Genomic DNA, 22,681 nt, shown 5'->3' with positions numbered 1-22,681 from the left:
CATACAGACTTACCTTTTGTCGCCGCAACCAGTCGTTGCTGTTCATGATTATCGTTTGGAGAGCGCTGAAGCCCACTCTCCGTTCTGCACCCGAACCAGCGAAGCATCCGCCATGCCTTCAACAAAGCCCAAGAAAAACGACATCAGCTCCGCGAAGGAGTTCAAGACGCTATGCATCGCTGCTCGCAAGGCGTACAAGATCCGGGTTAGTGATGAGGCAATCCGTCACCTTCGACTTACCATGAACACGACGGTTGCCTCCGCGAGCCTCCTCCCTGAAGCGATCGATGTCATCTTCGCTTGCGTGGCCGAACGGAAGAAGCGGTGCGTCGGCATTGACGACGCGCGTGAGTGGCTAGCAGCTCCTGGTCCAGGCGGTGACGATGGATCGAGCGACGAGGAGGAGCGGAGCGCTGAAGAAGACCTGACAGCAGAGAAGCTCCACTACGTCCGCAAGCTGCTGAATTGGAAGCGTGAGAAGCGGCAGACGTACTACCTCGTCGAGTGGGAGGCGACGTGGGAACCTCGAGAACACCTGAGCCAGACCGTTGTCGCTGCCTTCGAAAAAGAGCGCCGCCTTCTTGTTAGCAAGAAGTTCATCGAAGAGGAAGCTGTTGAGGACAACACGATCAACACAACGGAAGGATAGACGAGGTAGCGCATGAGGAGTTAATACAGGGTGTATTACGTGCTTTAGAATCAGTAGCAGGGGAAAGACATTGATAGCTCTACATTGAACACTAAGCTTAACCTCCAATTGGAACAGCAAAGTTAACCTCGTTACAGAGCATTCAAACACACATCTAAGCGCAGCATCAAACACAAAGCTTAACCTCCTTGCGGAACAGCAATGTTAACCTCGAAGCAGAGTCAGCACGCCTTGCATTGTCAGCAGAGGCGGCTGCCCATTGGCTTGTATACAAACATGCAGTGAACCCAAAGCAAATGCACTGGGTTGTTACGGGCACTTGTGCCGGACGAGAGAAAAAAGAGGGAATGCCGAGGGCTGTCGTGCGGCGGCACTTGCGGCAGCCCCAGGCCAGTAGTTCTCAAATAACCTCGTTTTTGAGGTTGTACCTACGTTCGACCTGCCAGCCAACCACAGTTATGAGTAATTACGAGTCAGCGTAAAACCTATCATGTAAAAGCCGATTTTTGGGCTGGGGTCTCACTTGCACATCTGCCGCGGCAAGTTAGCAAGTCTCCGTAGCGAATCTGTATAGAAAAGCATGCATAAACGAAAAACACCGTTTTCTTGGCCCACAGGCCGTTTCAGGGCTTCCTATCCCGCCTACAAACGCCCTTATATTATCGCCTGCTGGGCATACACATCCTGATTTAGATCCTGCACATTTTATACATATTTGTGTGCGAAACATAATTAATGAGCGGGCTATGTGTACGTCGGAGGCAGTCGGAGGTCGGAGATTTTTTGCTATGGCAATTAGAGTTATCCTCTGGAAGATACCTTTGTGTCCAACTACTTAGGCTCATACATCATCCACTCAAGTAACTCTTGAATACGCTCTTGGCTTCACCAATGGGTCTCCCACCAATTGTTGTCATTTGGTGGTAGATCGATGTAACGGGGTTACATGAAGAGTGCCCGTTACTCTTCTGAGTTGGGTACATGGTGTACCCAACACCACTGACACGTGGATGGCCGCCCATACATAAAACATATAGGAGAAGCTATAGTTGACTTTGGAGTTGTATTGCAAGACGATCTCTAGGTAACTAACTATAAATATATCAGTCTATAACCTACGTTGTCTAAGTCAACCGTTCCCCAAGACCGGGAACTAGTGAACTGCCGTTCACTTGGATTTTGTATTCTCCTAGCACTTCTTCAAGCGCAAGGTGCTGTGTGACTCCCGTCACAATCGCCGACGCTGAAACTGTAACGGGGTACACCGACGTGTACCCATGTTACATAAAGAGTGACGGGATGTCTCTCTTTTGTGCCCATGATACGTGGTACCGGTTGGCGGTGAGCCAACCGTTGGGCATTTGTTTAGCTTTTACTGTAGTTGACTTAGGATCAAGCTTGGCTCACCTATAAAATATATTCAGTCTTTAAACCTACCGTCTAAGTCGTAGTCGGTTCCCTTAGACAGGGAACCGTGAACTTGTTGTTCACCGAGAGCTTACACTCTCTAGCACTCCCTCTGTGCAAGGTGCTGTGCCCCGTCACAGAAACTCTGTCCTTACGCCACTGCGCCATATTATTGTAAAGAGCATCGTCGCTTTTGACAATGTCCTTGAACATCTGGCGCATTTATGAGATCTCCAGATCCTTTGCAGTTTTGACAGTGTGCATCATATCCTGTAGATAGACAATGTAGAAGCGGATATATTGGTCGCTTAGGTTCCTTGGTCTACTCGATGTAGTTCTCTAAGCAATCTGTTGCGCAACCGCCCTAGTTCGTGTGTTTTATCCGTTGTGAAACTCACGCAACCAGTGTTGCTGTTGCAAAATCCCTGCAACGACACCGTGCTGTAGTCGCAGCTACAACACTTCCCCCTCGAGAAATGGCTTCCGTGTAGCTAGGGAGCAGGTGTCAGTTATTTGTTGTGTAGAGCTTTGCTCAGCGACTTCACGGCTGCTAGTTTGCCGTGTGTACGAACACATTCTTTGATAACCGCAGAAACGTCTTTCAGCAGCGCATCAGCGGTTCCCACGAGTCCTCAATGGAGTCGAGTTTAACGCCAGTGAACTTTGATCTCGTACCGTTTTTCTTGTCGGTTGTACTGAGCTTACAGCAAGGTGCCCACGACATGCTCCTCGCTGCTGTGCGCCACATGAGGTAATAAATCCTCAGAGACGTTTAGTGAAGTAGAACCTAAGGCGGGTTGCGTGAGCATCCTTGCGCTGTCCTATCACCAAGTTTTGAATCTCGAAAATCCAGTTCGACACCGTGCTTGTAATGGGTCTGCTTAGACCCACTACTTAAGCTTACACGTGTGCGCACGTGTAGGAGGAAGCGTAGGAGTAATTTACTTAAGTTCAGTATACTTGTATCCACAAGTATACTTAAACCTAGATAAAGGAACCGAACGATAGCTTTGGTGCCAAATGAGAACTGTATTGATTGTAAATGGGGTTTCCTCCTAAAACTGATATTTCTAATGAGAGGTTCTGCCAGTGGATGGCTGGCAGAACCCCTATCTATTGAATGACTCTCATTGGTAGAAAGGTGTTACTTTCTACCAGTCATATGCCTTTTGCTATGAATGTGGACCACCCTGTGGTGGTCACCTGAATGTATTCCTTAGTGCATGTTGCACTAAGGTGGGAGGTGAACCGAATGTGTAGCCCCGCTACACCATCCCCCCGTTAGGATTTGACGTGCCGGTCTCGACACGTCAATCCGTATTTTCTTCGGGAGAACACGTGCTCATTCCCAATGAGCACGCCAACGACGTCTTCGTCCAAGACGCCGGCCGCTTCGGCAACAACAAGTGCTGTCGTCGCCTCCAAGGCGACGACGGCCGCTGCCTCAGCCACGACCGCTATTGGCATCGCCTCGACGGCGATGCCGACAAGCGCGGCAACAGAGAGTCGCCTCTCTGTTGCTGGATACCACTCGAGATGGCATGAGAAACATGCCATCCGAAACAAGACAGGCAAGATCATTGCTGTCGAAACCGGAGTGGGCATCTACTCTCCGGGTGGAGAGGGAGTTCCCCTCGACTACGGAAGCGAACTCGAAGGAGACAAGGACATCTTGTCTCCGGGCCACACTGACCCCAATGTGGGTCTGCGTCGTCCACGCGAGGACGACCCGAACGCTTCGAGCTCGAAGCGTTCGCGCAGCGGCAGTGGAACACCGCTCGCTGCCGCTGGAGCCTTGACGACTCCGCGGGATGGAGACTGACTCCGCTCCATCCGCTGTTGTTGCGGCCTCGCGTACTGAACCAGTGCGCGAGCCGTGGATGGCCGTCTCAGTCTGAGATCGGCAGCCGATTCGGTGCGACCGCGCCACCGAATCTGTACGCGTTGTACTCGTGCAACGCCATCGTTGACGATGACGTCGCGAAGCGATTACACTTTGATCCGTTAACGAATCAAAGGCGCGACTACTACATCGGGCTCTTCCATGAGCTCCGATGGTTTGCGAGCAAGAAGACTTCTCGCAGAAGCAAAGTGCCCGAGTGGCAGGCACTTTGTCAAAGTTGGAGTGCCTTTGTTGAAAACTTCAACAAGAACCCCGCTGGCTATCGCGACCGGATTAGCCAGGCGCGGGAGCGCTACGAGAAATTCTCGAAGCGTGGTAAACTTGAACGACTGCACCATGGTGCAGTCGGTATTGGACTTCCTTGCGCAGTGCCTTATGACACTGCTTGTGAATACTGCTACCCCGGAGTAGTACGCATCACCGAGCGGGACATCAACGGGTACACGACCATGTGTGTACCTGACGACCTCAAGACTCTGCGCGCCAGTTTTCAGGCGCAGACGGCTTCTAGTGCTGCGGATATTCGCAGCACTTATTCGAGTGCTGTAGGCGACTACAGCGCTCGCCCAAGTTTTACGCCCTTCGGCGGAGGTGGCGGTGGCGGCCTTCGTACGCCGTCACCATTTCCGGAATGCCCTCCATCAGGACATTCCGTGATTCCCACGTATCGTGTTGGGGAGGAAATCCTCTCCAACGAATACGAAAATGAACCGGACCTCGGGTCTGGTTCCGATGACCAACAATTCGCTGGACGATCCAGCGAGTTGCCCCGCGTGCGTCTCGCAACGGGGGTGGTGGTGTGTGTGGGGGGGGGGGGGTAGACGCCCCGGGTTTGGTCAACCAAACCTTGAGTCTCGCTTGGAGGCTGTTGAGCGTCTCCAAGCGTCGCAGTTCGCTGCTCTGCGTCAGGAGCTGAGCTTGTTAAAGGCTCAGCTCGCGGAGGTTGCGCAGACGACCTCGAACGTGAAGGTCGAGGTCGGGACGAGGCTCTCTGGCGCCTTGAAGCGCGTCGCCGCGCTCGAGAGCGCTTTGGCGAGTCACCAGGACGTAGGTGACTCGTGCTGCACGTACGGCTTCAGTCGCCCAACGTAAAACGTTGGGTGCAAGCGCATGCTGGACGGTATGTCCAGTGTGTACGCGTTGCCATGCTTCGCCAACACGGTGAATGGCCCAATGAAGCGCGGAGCAAGCTTGCTTGCTCCGAAATCGGAAACTGCATGTTTAGCTAGGTTCTGCGTAGCTAACAGAACTAATGAACCAACTTTGAATTCATTTGTGTTTCCTCTGCCGGTGTTATCGGCATTCAGCTTCTGTCGATCGACAGAAGCTGCTATCGCGTCCTGGACAAACCGAATTACGGCTTGTCGGTGCTGGACAAAGTCCATTGCATCCGAGCTGAACCCCTGGTTCAGTTCGTGCTCCTTGTTCGCAGCAGGCCCGGCCTGCGCGTGATGTTCGTTGTCGTTTAAAGTGTCTACGCCCGTCGTAGACACTGTCTTGTCGTCGCTATGACTGCGCGCAGTACGTGCGCGAGTCGTCACAGCTGATACATTGCTTGTATCAGCGTGCTTATCCGGTTGTTTCGAATTAACCGGATATCCTCCCCCACTTAAGGAAGGAGCTACCGCACCGAGTACGCTCGGTACGCGTGGGTGCCTCATGGCATTCACGTAGAACGGTGTGTGTCCTGTCGAGACATGCACCGAGTTGTTGATGGCGAACTCCGCCATCGGCAAGCAGTCGCTCCATTGATGGAACGAGTGCGCGTAGCTCTTCATGGTGTCAACCAGCACGCGGTTGACACGCTCTGTTTGTCCGTCGGTCTGCGGGTGATCCGCAGTCGACATGGACAACTGCGTCCCAAGAAGTGTAAACACTTCTTGCCAGAATCGCGCTGTAAAGCGCGGATCCCGATCCGACACGATGTCGAGTGGTATACCATGGTGTCTAAACACCATGGCGACAAACAGACATGCCGTCTGTTTGGACTGTCACCTCGGCTGGTACTGCAGCAAGATGTACCATCTTGCTGAAGCGGTCAACAAAGACCACAATACCAGTCCTCCGCTTGTTGTCTTGCGGAAGACCAAAAACAAAGTCCATTGAAATGGACTGCCAGCACTCCGACGGAGTCGGTAGTGATTGAAGCGGAGCCTGCGAGTTGGGCGCAGGCTTCACGCGCTGGCATACCTCGCAAGCACGAACGTACTTGCGTACCCACTTGTACTGGTGACTCCAGTAGAAGTCACGAGTGAGAAGTAGAATATGTCTTCTCACGGCCAGGATGTCCCGATGTCGGGGCATCGTGGTACTCGTATGTGATCTTGAGCTTCAGCTCATGATCATCCGGCACGACAATGCGATCTGCGTTGTCGTCGACTGCGCTGTAAAGCAGCAGACCATTGTGTACACGATAACGGTGTACACGGGCACGAAGGTGTTTGGCCAGCTTCTGACGAGACTTGTCAGAAGGTGTGGAGAAGTACTCCAACAATTGCTTCGTATCCGCATCAGTGTGCGTATGCGGCCTTCACGTCATCCAGTAAGGATGACGAGGGTGTAGTCGTCCTGACGACGCCAACTGCGTTGGCGTCGGCCTCTTGCACCGCATAATCTGGTCGACGCGAAAGCGCGTCGGCCACGACATTCAACATTCCAGGTTTGTACTCAACCTGGAAGTTGTATTCAGCAAAGAATGACAGCCACCGTGCCATTCTTTGTGATATGTGCGGCGACTTGATCGCCGTACGCAACGATGCGTGGTCGGTGTAGACCACGAATGGTCTACTCCCAAGTAGATACACTCGAAACTTTGCGAGTGCATACTTCATGGCAAGGAGTTCCTTGTCATGTACCGGGTAATTGCGCTCAGCTGGCTTCAGCTGACGCGATTGGTAGTAAACCACGCGATCACGACCTTCGTGATCGAGTTGCATCAGTGCGCATCCGATCGCGAAATCGGATGCATCGCACACCACGTGGAATGGGCGATCTTGGTCGGCCACCGCCAAGATCGGCGCCTCAGTCAAGCCCTGCTTGACTGCTTCAAAGGCCTGCTGACAATCAGCAGTCCATTCCCATGCAGCCTCTTTCTTTAAGAGCTGCGACAGCGGGCGAATCTTGCCCGCGTAGTTGCTCACGTACTTGCACAAGTACGTGGCGAGTCCAAGGAACTGCCGCAGTTCCTTTACATTTGAAGGCGTAGGCCATTCATTGATCACTCTGACCTTTCCTGGGTCAGGGCGTACGCCGTTCTTCCCCACGAGACACCCAAGTACGGGTATCTCGGTCGCCCCGAAGATACACTTCTTCAGGTTCGCGTAGAGCTTGTGCTTTCGCATGAGCTCAAGCAACTTGCGGAGATGCTCTGTATGCATCTCCACATCCGATTTCCCATTCACAGCCCGGCTGTGAATGAACACGTCGTCGAAATAGCTCGGTGCGAAGTCGCGCACCGAGCGCAACAAGTGCGTGACGCACCTGTTGAACGTCGCTGGGGCGTTCTTCAGCCCCTGCGGCATCACGAGCCACTCCCAGAGCATGCCGCTCGGAGTGCTTACCGCCGTGAGAGGGATATCACTCTCACGCATGAGGATCTGATAGAACCCGTCTCTCAGATCCAGAGTACTGAAGATAGTACTCGAGGTCATCGAATCGATGATCACATCTTTTCGAGGTATCGGCGTCTGCGCCGGTACCGTCGCATCGTTCAGCTTGTTGTACGCATGAACGATGCGCCACCCGCCCTGTGGTTTCTTCACACAGAACGTAGGCGCGCTGTGCGGGGACTTCGATTCCCGCACTTGTCCTGCATTGCGACGACTTTCAAAGAAGTCGTCGATTGCCTTGACTTGCTCACGCGGCAGTGGCCACTGTCGCGTGACGCAGTACTTCGTTCCCGGCACGAGATCAATCTCGTGCTGAACACCCTTGTCCTGCGGTAACTCCGCAGGAATGTCGTCCGGGAGTACATCCTTGTACTCACGCAAGACCTTGTAAAAGGGGCTCGCCTTGAGCGAGTCCCAGCCTTGCTCGTCGAAGCGTTCCTTCTTCGACTTCGCGCTGAGGGCGTCCGCGCCCTCAGAGATGAGCTGATTCAGCTCTTCTGCTTCACACGTCATCCTCTCGACGTCCGAGAGGATGCAGATCTGCTCGATGCGTCCATCGTGCAGTTCGCGAGCGAAACGCTTCCAGCTTGTGACTGGGAGCGACATCAACTCCGACGCTAACGTCGGAGGATTATCCAGCCTCATCTTCTTGTATTGGAGACCAATACTTGTACGCGTCAAGACACTCAATGTCTCGACGGTCGTCTCCACTTCCTGTGTCTGCCCGGCAGACACTGCTTGTAGCGTCTCGGTCCCTGACCGAGACTTGCGCAGCTTTTCTCGCTTGCGCCGTTCACTTCTCGTGCGGAGCCCGGCTCCGCGAGTTTCTTCTTGTCCAGGCCCGGCCGTGGACAGTTGTTCCTTGTATTCGCCGGCGGGTTCTACCCGCGGGCGCACGCGTTCAAGCCCGGCTTGATCGCGCACCGCTTCGTCGTGCAGCCCGGCTGCACGCGAGCTCGCAAGCATTCCGGTGCGGGACGTTTGCAACCGTCCGCACTGCTTGCAGCGTCGGCTCCCAGAGCCGACGCGTCTTCTTTACCTCTACGCCTAACGGCGGAGTGTCTTTCGACCAATTGTGTGTCGACATTACCTGTCGACACTACCGCGTCGCTCCGGACGCTTCGAGACCCTCTCGAATCGGATTGAACCAGGCCCTGCTGATTCGGTTCACATCTTCTCCCAACGACTCTCGCAGTCGTTGGACGTTCGCTTGGGGTGACCGGAGACAGCCGCAGTTCCGCGCTGTCTCTAGTGGAGGGCCGCATGCACCACGCGGTGCATGTGCTGCGCCGACAGGGCCATCGCTCTCTGTCGCGCTGCTGTTGCTCCCGAAGCGCACGATCGTGCGCTTCAGTCCAGTCGATCACCGGATCATGCCGTGCAAGCCACGGCATGCCCAACACCATATCGAACTTATCGTCCAGTTCGAGGACGATAAGCTCGTCGACGAACTCCTTCTCTTGGTAAGAGAAGCGTACGCGTACGATACGCTTCTCGGTTCTAACAACGACACCCGTTGCTAGCCTCACTTCCAATAGACTTCGAGGTGTTATCCACCTCCTCGAAGTCAAGCCTTGGATGGCTCTGCAGTCGAACAAAGTTGTTCGACGCTCCACAGTCCACTAGAGCACGAAGAGACTTCTCTCTCTTCGAGCTTACCTTCAGGATGACACGGTTCGGCTTGTCATCTTGCTGCTTGCAGTGAGATTGACTCTCACTGGGGGCAGCGATCTTCATTGCAGCGTGTCCGATGTCGACACGCTCGATCGCATCACCAGCAGGGCGCCCCGCGCCTGCTGGTCCTTCTAGTTTTTTGATTGCCCGTGACGATACCCAGTATCGCCACGACGGCTCCTCGCCGCGTGCACAGGTGCTGTGCACTCGCGGGCATAGTGACCGATGTTTCCGCAGCGGAAACAACGCACATTCGTTGATCCACGACGCTGCTGGTTACCAGCAGCGGTCGCACTCGAGAGGTCCATTGGTTCGGGACCTCCCGACGGCCTTGCCACCGGTCGTGGCATCAGCCGTGGGGCGTTCACATGCAGTTTAGCCTGCCGCAGGCTAAACTCTTCTTGCATTGCAAGCGCAATTGCAGCCTCGAGAGTATTTGGATACTCTCGGAAGAGATAGGTCTTCACAGGCCCATCTCTAAGGCCCTTCATGAACGTGACGACCTTTGTCGCCTCGTCAATCGGGTTGGTCACGATGTTCGAGACCAAGTACCGTGCTCTTTGGGCGTAAGCATGCACGTCATGCTTGCCCTGTTGCAGATCGAGGAACTCCGCCCTCGATCGGAACTCGTTCTGCGGGGGCTCAAACGCTTGTTTGAGCTCCTCCTTGAAATCCTCGTACGTGCTAAAGCACGTAGGATCTGTGAGTCGGCGTCCGTACGCCCAACTCCTCGCTCGTCCGCCAAGACATGACATGGCGAACGCAACCTTCGACAACGGGTCGACGATACGTCGAGCCGTAATGGCAGTGTCGACCTCGACAAGCCAACGGAGGAGAGGCTCGCCCTCTCTTCCAACGTAGCTGCTTACGTGGAGTTTCAATGACTCCACGCGCGGTGTGGCCGATGGCGACACCGAAGTTCGAGCAGCGGTTTCACGCTGTTCCTTCACGATGAAACCCAGAGCAACACCGTGTTGCTCCGTCGGTGATAGCGTTCGCAACATCGTTGCTACCGCCGCTTCCCCAATGACTGTTGACAGTCGTTGGAGGGCCTCCCACTCTGGTTCCGACAGGTGGGGGCAGTCTGCACGCGCAACATGCGTTGCAGACGTGTTTGGGCTACCCACGGACATGTTACTGTCCGAGGGCAGGTTCTCAGCCCCGCGTTCGTATTCCATACGAACGTGTTAGTCGGTCGTTGGACGGACTACAAAGTGCTACCAGGTGTAATGGGTCTGCTTAGACCCACTACTTAAGCTTACACGTGTGCGCACGTGTAGGAGGAAGCGTAGGAGTAATTTACTTAAGTTCAGTATACTTGTATCCACAAGTATACTTAAACCTAGATAAAGGAACCGAACGATAGCTTTGGTGCCAAATGAGAACTGTATTGATTGTAAATGGGGTTTCCTCCTAAAACTGATATTTCTAATGAGAGGTTCTGCCATTGGATGGCTGGCAGAACCCCTATCTATTGAATGACTCTCATTGGTAGAAAGGTGTTACTTTCTACCAGTCATATGCCTTTTGCTATGAATGTGGACCACCCTGTGGTGGTCACCTGAATGTATTCCTTAGTGCATGTTGCACTAAGGTAGGAGGTGAACCGAATGTGTAGCCCCGCTACAACTTACGTCCGCCGAGCCAATCTATTTCCCTGCCTTTGTCCTCGGTTCTGCGCGGACAGTTAGCAATGTGATGCCCGCTCTCTTTGCAATAGTAAGAGAAATTGCGCTCGCGACACGTGTTGTTGCCGATCTGACGGCAGTCCACTGCTGACACGTCTATTGACGTCGGCCTGTGGCGTGTTAGACACAAGTTTGGGAGCTGGAACTCCCGACAAAGACCAACGTATATTGTTGATCAAGCAAGTTATAAAGTGAGGTATCTACTCTATGTTGCGGATGCTGGTTCACAGCGCTCCCTCCTGCCATCGCGGCAGTCCAGGGGAGCCGTTCCTGCTGCTTGTGCGCTTGTCGTAAACAGGACTCAACACATTTGTCCGAGTGAGTCCTGGTGCCATGATGCTAGTTGAGATCTGCGTAACTATGGTTGTGCAGTATTTACACCAGCCATGGCGGGTGTGAGTTTGGACAAGCTGCTTGAAGATGAATCCATGCCATCATCACACGGTCCATTTGCCACCCGCGACGGCAGAGACCCACGGTTTATATGGGGCAAACTCGCGTTGCGACCACGGTCGCCAGAGAAGTGCGTGCTCTCGTAAGCCTGGGCACAGGCAATTGCATCGCCCAGCGTAGCACAGCGTAGACACATAACTTCTCTCTTGGTATCAGATTTGAGTCCTTCACAAAAATGGTCTACCTGGTGTAGAGAATGCATGCCATGGATCTGAGCAATAAGGCGCCGGAAATCTTTGACTTTGTCGCCCATGGAGCTAGACGGCTTGCATTGAAGGAGTTCTGCCCGTAAGCGAAATTGCTGATTAGGAGGCACAAACTCTGTAGTCAACGCTTCCTGAAGTTCATCGATGTTGTGGTAGGCAAAGTGCTCTACCATCGCCTTCGCGTGACGCCATGACGCGGCATCCTCATAGAAGTTGGCTGCGAGCATGCGGACCATTCGGGGGGTTCGTGAAGTCAATACACGTCCTATGCATGAAGAACTTGGTTCGAAAGACGAACTCGTCTCATTCGGGCGGACATAGTACGTTGTATGCTAACGTCCTCGATCTTGTGCTTCCGTTGCACCAGGTGCGCCTGCAGCTGTCGCTGGACTTGCTGCTGATACCCTTGAAGGTAAGACTGGAAATCTTGGTATATCTGAGCATTCTGCTGGCTCAGACTCGTTGTGATGTCTTCAATTGCTTGCACGAACTGATTTGGTTGGACGCCACCAGCTTGGTGCTTCATGTTAGCGTCAGCCATCGCAGACGTCGAAGTTGAAGTTGAAGTTCACGGATTGGTCGAAATTCAGCAAGAGGACTTGCTGATTGGTCAAAAATAATCACTTGGTGTCGGTGATTCAGGTAGTCAACACGGAATGAGTTCCTGGTAGTCAAACGTGTAAAACAGTGGCAGCGGCAGGACGAATTACTCGGGAAACAACGAAGACTGTCCCCACCGCGGATCAAGTGCTACCAATTGTAGTGTCCCGGAAACGGGAAATTGCAGAATGAATTCAACTGAAGCGGAGATCGAACTCGCTACGCTATCCCTAGCTTCTCTGTTCTACGAAGAGAGAAAACAACATGCAAACAACAACCCAGGAGTTCGAGTGGCGTCGAGTGCGTGAACAGCTACTTACCCTTTCAGCGTCACCCACGTAGTTGTGATCATCATCCGAGCTGTTCGGTCGAGCTCTGCCTGGTTCCGATTGGTGAGTAGTAGTGCTGTGTCGCCTGGCATCCGCACGAACAAGGACTTGAACTTCGTCGACTCTGCCCGCTGCTCTTCTGTACTGCACTTAATTGGCCCTTGACAACTCTGACGATCGGAGCGTAGTCGAACAATACACGGACTGTACGGCAGCGGGCCGTAGTAGTTCGACATGCGCTCGCGGTAGAACACGGCACGTTCGGCGCACGTCACCTCCAGCACCGTCATGAGGTTGATCACGCCGATGAAGTCCATGCTGTTGTAGATGAGACCGATGTGCGAGTTGATCTTCTTCACGCTGGCCGTAGATAGTTGGTAAAAGGTGGTGCCGAAGATAATCGCGAACAGTGGGAACAGGAACATACGCATGAAGTTGTACTGCGGGTTGCGCCAGTACGTGAGCTGCTGTTTCTCGGCAAGCTGACCGAGCTGGTTGGCAAAGCCTGTTGCGATCGGGTTGTAGTTCAGCGTCGAGTGGCGCACGAACTCGTCCGACTGCGCCAACTGCAGCGTGCGCTCGCGGTTGGACTTGTAGAGCTCGCTGTTCTTGTACTCGATCGAGTAGTCCTTCACGTCGCGACCGATACCAGCGCCAATGACCTCCAGCATGTACGTGGCCAGGTTGTACTGCGGACGGATCTCCTTCGTGCCAGGAATCGACTCGAAGTACTCGAGCATCTTCACCGAGTTCACGCCCAAGTCGCCGAAGTATGTCATGAAGCCCCCCTTCTGCAGCAGCAGAAGTCCGTCGAACAGCTCGAAGATGGAGATACTCGGCTGGTGGATCGTGCCCAGCACCGTGCGGCCCGTACGCGCAATCGACTGCACGCCGCGCATCACGATCAGCGCCGAACGCGCGTCCAAACCACTGGTCGGCTCGTCCAGGAAGAGAATGCTCGGGTTCGCCACCACCTCCACGCCGATCGTCACACGCTTCTTCTGCTCCACAGATAAACGTCCTACCATCTCGCCGGCGATGGCCGACAACTCCAGCAGCTCCAGCGTCTCGTTCACCAGGTTCATCCTCTCCTCCTCCGAAAACGTCGGCGGCAGACGCAGGTTGGCAGAGAACACGAGCGCCTCGTAGATCGTCGCGGCCTCCGAGTGGATGTCCATCTGCTCGCAGTACGCCGTGATGCGGCTGAAGTTCGCTGGGTTCTTCTGCTCACCGTTCACGATGATGTCGCCCACGATGCGGCCGCCCGTCTTGCGGCCGGCGATCACGTCCATGAGCGTCGTCTTACCGGCACCCGTCGCGCCCATGAGCGCCACCATGCGGCCCGGCTCGAAGTGGGCCGTGATGCCACGCAACAACTGCTTCTCCTCACCAGAAGGCAACGTCACGTAGTACTCGAGGTCCTTGATGCACAGGTTCGACGGTGTGAACGGCAGACCGGCACCTCGAGCCTTCGCTTGCACGACATCGCCAGCACCGGGCGTCCGGACTTCCACGTATACATTGTCCTCCTCAGATGCGGCGTTGTCCGTCATCGCCTTCACGCTCACGCCCTTGTACTTCTCATACCGAATGAAGTGCAGCGCCAGACCGTTGAGCGTCGTGAAGAACAGGTAGTACGCCACCAAAATGCCGATACCGAACCAGACGTACTCGGTGCCCTGAGAGATCGAAAAACTGTCCAGGAACTTGGTGCTCTGTGCGGGAGTGTACCGGTCGCTCGAGAACTCCGACAGCATGTTGCTGCGCAGGGCCCACGCCAGCGGGTTGAACCAGTACATCCAGATCCAGTAGTTCGGGATCAGATCGGCCAGGATAATGTTGCCCGAGAACAGCAGGAAGAAGCTCACAGAGATACCCGCCAGTGCTTGACCCACCGTGATACTCGGCGACAGCGAGCTCAGCATCGTCATGTAGGCGCCGATGCCGTGCTGGAAGCACACGAGCACCAGGAAGAACACGATGTACTTCTCGAACGTCCGCGTCAGTCCACTCATGAAGTAGAAGAACGTGCCCAGGATGAACGCCACCGACAGGTTCACCGGAATCTGCACCACCGTCTCCGCGATGGCGTACGACATGGTGCGGAAGAAGTTGCGCGGACGCTGTTTGTAGAACACGCCGCGCAGCTGGAACGAGATGGTGATCTGCTGCCACGCCTGACGCTGGAACAGCGCGATAGTGAAGAAGATCATGCGCAGGTAGTACGTCGAGCTCACGTCGAAGTAGATCATCCCCATGACGAGTCCGATAATCAGCGCCTCCGTCAGCTTGCCCCACAGCAGCGGTGGGTCCCGCAGCCACACGAGCTTCTGTCGATTCAGTAGCAGCATCGTGCTTGGCACGAAGGCCAGGCCGAACTCGGATTTCTCCTTTGAGCGGGCCAGGTTGGCCACACTCTTGGCCTTCTGGAAGTCCTCCGCGTTCTCGAACTGGTGCTCGTTGAAGCCCTTGCCAATCGCCTCGTGCGTCTTCTTGTAGATACTCGACTGACAGAAGAGGTTGTTGAAGTCCTCGGAAGACACGGGGAGGTCCTTTGTCGGCACCTTTCCATTGGCGTACTGGCGACCTCGACCCGACGTCACCTCAATCAAGAAGTCGGCCGGATCCACGCGAGGAGGACAGACGAAGCCGCGCTCCTCAAAATACTCCAAAGATGTCCGTCCTCGAGCTGTGGTACACCATGTGGCCCTCGTTCACCATCAGGATGTCGTCGAACTGCTCCACGAGCTTGGGCGTCGGCTGCAACAGCGCCACGATGACCGACCCGCCCAGCACGTGCGAAGTGCCTTGATGATGTCGAAGGTCGCGGCACTATCCAGTCCCGTCGAGATCTCGTCACACAAGAACAAGCTCTGGCCACCCACCAGCACCTCGCCCACCGTCACACGCTTCCGCTCGCCTCCGCTCACACCTCGCAGCAGCGCGTTGCCCGCCACCGAGTCCGCACAGCTCTCCAGACCCAAGATCTGCAAAAACAGCTCCGTCCTCAACGCAGCAATGTCGCGCATCTCCTCGGGCTGGTCCTCCGGTCGACCGTTCACGCACATGTCGGCGAACTTGAACGTCTCGCGCACCGTGACCGTCGGGATGTGGTTGTCCGTCTGGTCGACCAGGCCCACCAACTTGATGAGGTCGATCTCCTCGCCCTTGAGACCCGAGTACAGGATCTCGCCGCCGATCTCCGTCTGCGAGTTATCCTGCAGCTTGCCGGCCAGCGTCTTGAGGAACGTCGATTTTCCGGCGCCGGGGTTGGCCAGGATCAGCGTCATGGAGCCCGGCTTGATGATGCCGCTCATCGGGTGCAGCGCGTGCTTGGTGGTCATGGGGATCTTCTGCCACGGCGTGAAGATCTGCGCCAGGTGCGACCCCACCGTGCCGTACGCGCCAGCTTCAGCCGGCACCTGCACCGAGAACGACAGGTTCTCGAAGCGCACTTCGGGCGTGAGCAGCTGGAGGTTGATCTTGCGAGACAAGTGGTTGTACTTCTTGTAGAACAGTTCGAGGCCGCCGCTGAGCATCGTCTCGAGGTTCTCGGCTTGCAGCGTGCTGTACCGACTGGTCATGGTGTCACCGCCGGGGTTCGAGTACGGACCTTGCAGGCTGCGGAAGTTGAGTGATCGGTACACTCCAGGACCTCTTCTCCCGCATCGTTGGGCTCCGGTTGCAGCAGGTTCATCGTGGACTCGACTCTGTGGAGATGTTTGAGGTAAGGCAGTGAAGCACAAGTTGATAGGCAGGTAAAGGTCTCTTGGTGGGGTCTCGCTCAGCTGGGGTGGGCAGCCGAACGGGGCGGGGCCTCGGCGGGCCTTGGAGCGTGGGGGGTGACGCTCGGCTGCGTATGTCTGCCATGGGGAAGTCGAATTCGAGCTGTTCTATCCCATAAAACTCGGCATGAGAGTGAAGGACGAGGGTGCGTGTAGCAGCACCAAAAGTTGATGGACCTTGTATTGGGCAAACGACAACTTTGTTTTGTCGACCCACTGCGCTTAATTCAGTCGTGTGCACGAATGCGATGGCATCTCTGGATAGATGTATGTACCCCACCTGGTCGACCAAGTACCCATCGACTCGGCACACGGTGTGGGCTCCGCAATCCAACAATCACCAAAAAAATTCAAAACCACACGATGCATGACACCAGAGATGACAAGAGATGATCCAAGACAAAAAAAATAACTTCCGCATGTGGTTGTTCACCAAGTCGACGCTTGGCACCACTACTGGAGCACACGGCACGATGTTCTACTACAACATCGGGAGGGATGCCCATCCCTAGGACGGTGACATCGGCACTTCGCAACAGTGTGTCCGTATTTCCGCATGTTCCAGCAAAAAAGTAACAAAAAAGTAGCAGTCCCTCGCGAGTGATCACTCGCGCGTTCGTGTGTCCGTATTCTTGTAGGAAACCATTGATTTGAATAACACTAAATCAAGTGAAAGCGCTATTTCCTTCGTTGTGGTACATCTGTCGATAAATACCGGTATCATGGAGCGACTCAGGCACTGTAGAACAACGACGGTCGATCTGAGATTAGGATACCAACTACATGTACTAGTATTGAGAGCCGGATATGTGCATGGCTCGGCTCGGGGCTGCGTCGATTTCAACATCTCATGATACTTCAAGACCAGACAAAAGACTTGACAAATGTTTGATGGTCTCGAGTGGAACTGGAAACGGAAACAACGGCCCCTCAGGATCCAAAACCAATCTGTACTTCTTCGTACGCACGGTTAAGAGCAGTATTGGTTAGCCCTATCAATGACAATCTTCGACCGGGAAGTTAGGCGTGTGGCTATCGGATACATGTACATTGCTTTGAGCGATTACTGAGTGCTACAGTCCTTCCACTGGCAGTAAACAACGAAAAGTAACTAAGCTCTGACATAAAACGAATCGTCCCATCATTTTTAGTGGTCAAAACACGAACCGGTGATGCTGTTGATAGAGTCTCACGTGTCGTATTTTCTCGTATTACAAGTTCCCCCTTGGACAGCACTCCTCCATTTACTCAAGCGTACCAAGACCACCACCTCAATACCTGAACTCAGTAACCGAAGAAGTCCAAGATGCGCCTCTGTTTCGCCCTCTTACTGGTTGCAGCCATCGTGCTTGTCGCTTGCAGCGAGGCAAGTTCACTTCGCCAAGGTTCCGTCACCAAATCCGTGACCTCGAACGACGACACCACGTCCGAAGAGAGAGTTTTCAGGGTTCGCACGCCTTTTACCGAGAAGCTTCCAAAAGCACTGCCCGTTGATCCGTCGAAGTGGCAAAAAGTTCTCAACAAGCTGGCCAAGGTTCTGCTTCCCGACACAAGTAATATCAGACTGGTGTACAAGGGCAACGGCAGGTGGAAAGCGAAACCGTACTAGAGTCTAGCGTTTCAAGTGAAGTGTTTTGGAGCGAGCAAGGGGTCGCTTTGCACTACGGTGTTTAACACCATCATCGACCAAGGACTCCGGCGACACAAAGAGATTCGACATGCGCTCCAAGGTTACTATTGTGGGAGTTGTTGTCAAGACCGACCAGCGAGTCTATAGTAAATACATATTTTTTATGGCAGCGACTGCGGAACACTTTTCTGCGTCTCACGTGATGACGAGGACCGACGGCCAGCAATCCTCACTAGCCTCGCCGAGCGCTGCAAAATTAAACTGGACTTTGGAACGCAGCAACAATATCCTCCACCCCCACGATACCTTGCCTACGCCGGTCCTTCTCAGTGACCCACCGCTGGATCTTGAGATCCGAGAGTCGATGACCATAGCCAGTCATTTGCTGGTCCATTGCGACTCGCAGGTCAATGAAGCTAATGGAATCGAACTGCCTTCAGAAACGACAGGACTGTATAGTTATTACTCTTCCCCCACACTAAAAGAAGAAGCTACATGTAGTAATGGAATCGTCTCCGTTTGTCATGCCGTTTAAATGCCTACTATAACGTTTAAATGCCTAAAATAAAAGCCCTCGAACACAGCTCGAATATACAACAAAGTTGGCTTGGATTTCGTTCGCTTCCCGCGCTTGAGGCATTGTTTAGGGTTGAGAAGCGAGCTCCGCCGGAGAAGCCCGGGCACTCCACTTGTCGACACCAACGTCACCTTGGCTGGCGTGTGCCGACGTACAGTGGGTACAAAAAATCTGCGTCCAAGACCATCGTCGAGATGTGTTAGTAAAAATCTCAACATTCACTAGTATGTTACTGCAAGTTTCGACCACAGTCGCTGGATGTTGAAGCCGCCCCACCTATTTGTTTAAAGATAGTTTTGACGAGTTTCGAGCGATAGCCATGAGCACGGTCCTGCACGAACTTGTAATTATCTCCGATTCCCAAGACCGAGACAGTAGCTCTTAGATTATATTTAAGAATCGTCTTGTAGTGCGTGCCAGCCAGGAAGGGCTCCGACGCCCTCGTACACGGCCCCCAAACCATTAGTGTATCTCTTCTATATTTGAACGTGGGCACCAAACACTCCTTCTAGAACACAGCCCCGGGTCTACTGACCCAATGACGCGACTAACAGCCTCCCTAAGCCGCACAGACGACTCATCGCTGAAGATCACTTTCTTCTAGTCCTTGTTCTTGTACTTCAACATGTCCTATGTGTAAGCTCTGCGCGCCTTGACGTGTATCTCATTCAAAAATGTTTTATTAGGCACAGAGCAATCGTTAAAAGCCTGCTCTTTAATGGGGTTGCGCGCTGTTTGCTTTGAAACAGTCGTGCTGTGGTTTTCTTTGACCATGATCGCAAACTTCTCGGTACTAAGTCGCCGATTTCTTTTGCCTCACGCACGATGTGGCGGCCTTCACGGATGCTAGTCTTGCGAGGACGTCCAGAAAGTTGTTTGGAGTGTGTGTGGTCGTTGCGCTTTGTGTTGCGACAATTGTCTTAGCGCTAGACACGTGCAGTTTGAGCTCGTTGGCTATACCTTGGAAGGTCAACCCGCCCTGATGCTTCTCCACTCAGAGGTTGCGCGGTTCGCTCGAATGCTCCGTCCTAAGGCAAGCAGTCGAGTGCTAGACGTTATGGAGTAGCTGTAGCACGTTTAACATTGCTGATAAAGGCTTACCTGATCTTCCCCATGACCAAACGTCACAGTGGATGTTGACTTTTTGGGCAATATTTGGTCAACCAGCGGCAAAAACAAAAAAAACTGAAGACTGCACAGTGCCAGCTTTTGATTGGCTCGATAGATGGAAGACCAATACTTTTGTAGTTTACTGTCCAGGATTTGCTTGGACGTAGACTTTCTGTACCCTAATCCAACACACAACGTGAGACCTTCCCCGGCAAGATGCAGGTACTCGCCCGTCGTCTCAGAGCCGCTGTCCGCCTCCGTAGGGTCTCCCACCTCGCGCCATCCGCGTCCTCTCCATTGCACGTACGTCCTCCACTCTCCTCTTCCAGATTACTTCGCTTCGCAGCGTCCTCTAACCGCCTCAAAATGGCATCTTAATCCCAATAGCACTTTTCGTCGTCCTCCGACGCCAACCCGTCGGTCCTCGATGGCCCGGAAGGACTCCTGCAATTTGCCAATCGCGCCATGGAGCGCGTCACCACGCAGATGGACCGTTATCGCGACCACAGCATCTTCCCTCCGTCCAACTCGATGCTGTACAACTACCTGCTCTTCACCAAGCTGCAGCTGCCCACCAACACGGAGATCGACGCCGTCGACTTCTTGAATGGCGCCCGGTTCGCCTGTGACATGGCCGTTAACACCATGTACTCGAGAGACTTCGTCAACTTCGCCACGGGGGCCATCTCCGAGTCCCCCGCGGCCGAGAAGATGAGGTCCGGCCTTTCAGAGGGCTGCTACGACGCCTTTTTGTTCGCCATGAAGCAGACGAGCAAGACCGGCAACCGGTTCACGCTCAAGCAGCTGGACATCAACGGGGTCTATCTGTACGACGTGAACTGGGACAGGATGTCGCTGGCAGAGCTGAAGCAGGAGGAGGCACTCGAAGCGTACAACCGAGCACAAGTCGCAGAGTTGGAAAAGCAAGAGGAAGCGGCGGGGGAAGGGGAAGCTGGTACAGTGAAGGACGGTGAGCAGAAGCAGGTGGTTACCCCCATGCCGGACATCAGCCCAGAAGATCACGCGACGATGATCGAACGACTGCGGCTGGATGTGCTGTTGGAAACGGTGGAGCACTTGGACGTCGTGACGGCGGAAGCTGCAGATCAGGTGCTGGAGAAGAAATCGGTGGCGGTCTGGCGCTTTGAGTCGAGGGTCACGCAGCCGGAGGATGTGGACTGGCGGATCATCAGTGTGTTTTAGTCGGCCTGACTTGCGTATGTCTGCCCCTCGATCGTGGAATTCAAGACGTGCGTGATATAATGAAGCGGATTATTCCTCTGGTCTCTGTTGACAGATCAAAGCAATTTTACTTCTGTACAGATGCTGAGAAAACGTCAAATGGACTTGTATAGCAGTGTCTTCTACGCCGGTGTAGACACTTTGTCCGAAGAGATTTAATACGGTCGACTGTAGTCGTAAAGCCTAGTGCAGAACCAATTTCTAAACACTGCTATTGTGGCTTTATTGTGTTCTCCCCACAATCGCAAGGCGAAGCTCGCTACCTATCGTCGCACAACTATCTTAATAGTGGTCAAAATCCCTACGACCACCAGCAAGTCGGTGACTCGGCTTTCAACAAACCACGAGAACGCAGGTCGGTGGAGACCGGCGCAAGAACCTTCAACTAGCCGCGAAAACTTCTGCTAATTACCCTATCTAGCTGCGCTAGAATGGAAATGGTGAATGGACTGTGGCTTGGATTCCACTTTCTCTTCTAAGCAAAGCAAGCGCTACCAGTTACACCGTCTATCCAGGTGCGGCCACTTGAAACGCGCGCAAGGACGCTAGGGGTGTTTGCCAAGTTGCAGTCCTTTCCCCAGCTCACCACACCGACAACCACGTCCTGGCCAGATTGGCCTCCACGCGAGCGCTCTACGATAAGTGGGCTCCCGATGGCTCCCTGGCACGGGTCTTCATTCGCGAGGCCGCCACTGCAGACCATGGTATCGTCGATATGCATCATCGTTGAGCACTCTTCGCTGCTCATGAGCCTCACCTTGGCACTCTGCAGCTCGTTCGCACGACGAGAAGGAGTCGTACCATTCCCCGCAATGAATTTCCACCCGATGACGTCCCCCCACTCGCCCACCGTGATGTCTGAACCGTCCGCTGCAGCAAGCGCCACCGGCTCGTGTGAACTGGGGCTCTCGAGCTCCAACACCATAAAATCGTTGGAGAGGTCTGCAAACTTGGGATGGGTCAGCATCGCGACAATCTTGATCTTCTCTCCGTCCTTGGTGCCGTTGTTGTAATGAGCGCCCACAGATGCCCAGCGAATATCGCGCCTCATACAGACCGACGATGTCAGGACATGTATGGGGCTAATGAGAGACCCAGCGCATCGGTTCGGACCGTCTACAGTCGAGCTGAGACCGGTGAAATACGTCTTCGCTCCGATCGAGACGTCGGTTCTATTGACTGTTTCAACGTAAACGCCTGGGGCTTCTCCAGCATTGGAGCCACTCAAGGAAGTTTCGTTTCCGCTCTGGGCGTGAATTGAGGAGGCGACGCAGGCTATCGCTACCGCGACGAATACTGAGGTTTTCTTCATCTTGGGTGGAGGAAGAAGGGCGCACTTCCGAGCTGTTGTTGTCGTTTGCTACTGGTAGCAGTTTGCATAAACTAAATTGGCCCATGGTGTCGTGAATAGAACACACTACGACGTCGTGACTACGTAGGAAGCTCGCAGCTGTAAGCTCGAGAACCCCAATTCGTTGGCGATTATGGAGACTCGATCTGATCGTAAGCAATGTCGAGCGTAAGCAATGTCGGTTGGCACGTGATGCTGCTCCCGATTGGATGGGTTCACTAGTCTTACTATTACACCCGAATTGTTTCCTTCGCAAGCAGCCGGTACTGTTTCGCTAAGACCGGAATAAATTTATACTATCGATAGTCGGGAGCAATAGTCCCGACTGACTACCTTTTTGAAGGACCTGAAGATACCAACACGGATTTCGCATCACATGGTTGTGCTTGTAGCTCTCGCGCACCGTATGCCCTCGGCATTCCTCTCGGAAGATAGTTTGCAATGTGTAGTGCGTAAAGGCATTCACGAC

General features: G+C 54.0%; 3 protein-coding genes across 3 annotated transcripts; 1 reads left to right on the top strand and 2 right to left on the bottom strand.

Annotated features, from left to right (window-relative positions):
* Positions 1-12,418: 12,418 nt before the first annotated feature.
* Positions 12,419-16,056, bottom strand: KRP23_9671 (ABC transporter G family member 32; the record flags this gene model as incomplete). The annotated part of the gene is made up of 3 exons (XM_067895253.1): positions 12,419-12,432; positions 13,392-14,466; positions 15,418-16,056. The coding sequence occupies 3 exons, from the start codon at positions 16,054-16,056 to the stop codon at positions 12,419-12,421; spliced, it is 1,728 nt and encodes a 575-aa protein (XP_067742857.1).
* A 3,779-nt stretch (positions 16,057-19,835) lies between these two features.
* On the top strand, positions 19,836-20,822 carry KRP23_9670 (uncharacterized protein; the record flags this gene model as incomplete). The annotated part of the gene is made up of 2 exons (XM_067895252.1): positions 19,836-19,922; positions 20,007-20,822. The coding sequence occupies 2 exons, from the start codon at positions 19,836-19,838 to the stop codon at positions 20,820-20,822; spliced, it is 903 nt and encodes a 300-aa protein (XP_067742856.1).
* Positions 20,823-21,336: 514 nt separating this feature from the next.
* On the bottom strand, positions 21,337-21,912 carry KRP23_9669 (Glucanase inhibitor protein 3; the record flags this gene model as incomplete). The annotated part of the gene is made up of 1 exon (XM_067895251.1): positions 21,337-21,912. One exon carries the CDS (start codon positions 21,910-21,912, stop codon positions 21,337-21,339), a length of 576 nt encoding a protein of 191 aa, XP_067742855.1.
* Between the last annotated feature and the right edge of the window lie 769 nt (positions 21,913-22,681).

Source organism: Phytophthora ramorum, assembly GCF_020800215.1.
Source record: "Phytophthora ramorum isolate Pr-102 chromosome Unknown Phyram_PR-102_s0008, whole genome shotgun sequence".
In the NCBI taxonomy this organism is placed as follows: domain Eukaryota; phylum Oomycota; class Peronosporomycetes; order Peronosporales; family Peronosporaceae; genus Phytophthora; species Phytophthora ramorum.
Note: the sequence above shows the minus strand (reverse complement) of the source record. Positions and strands in the feature narration are given on the sequence as shown.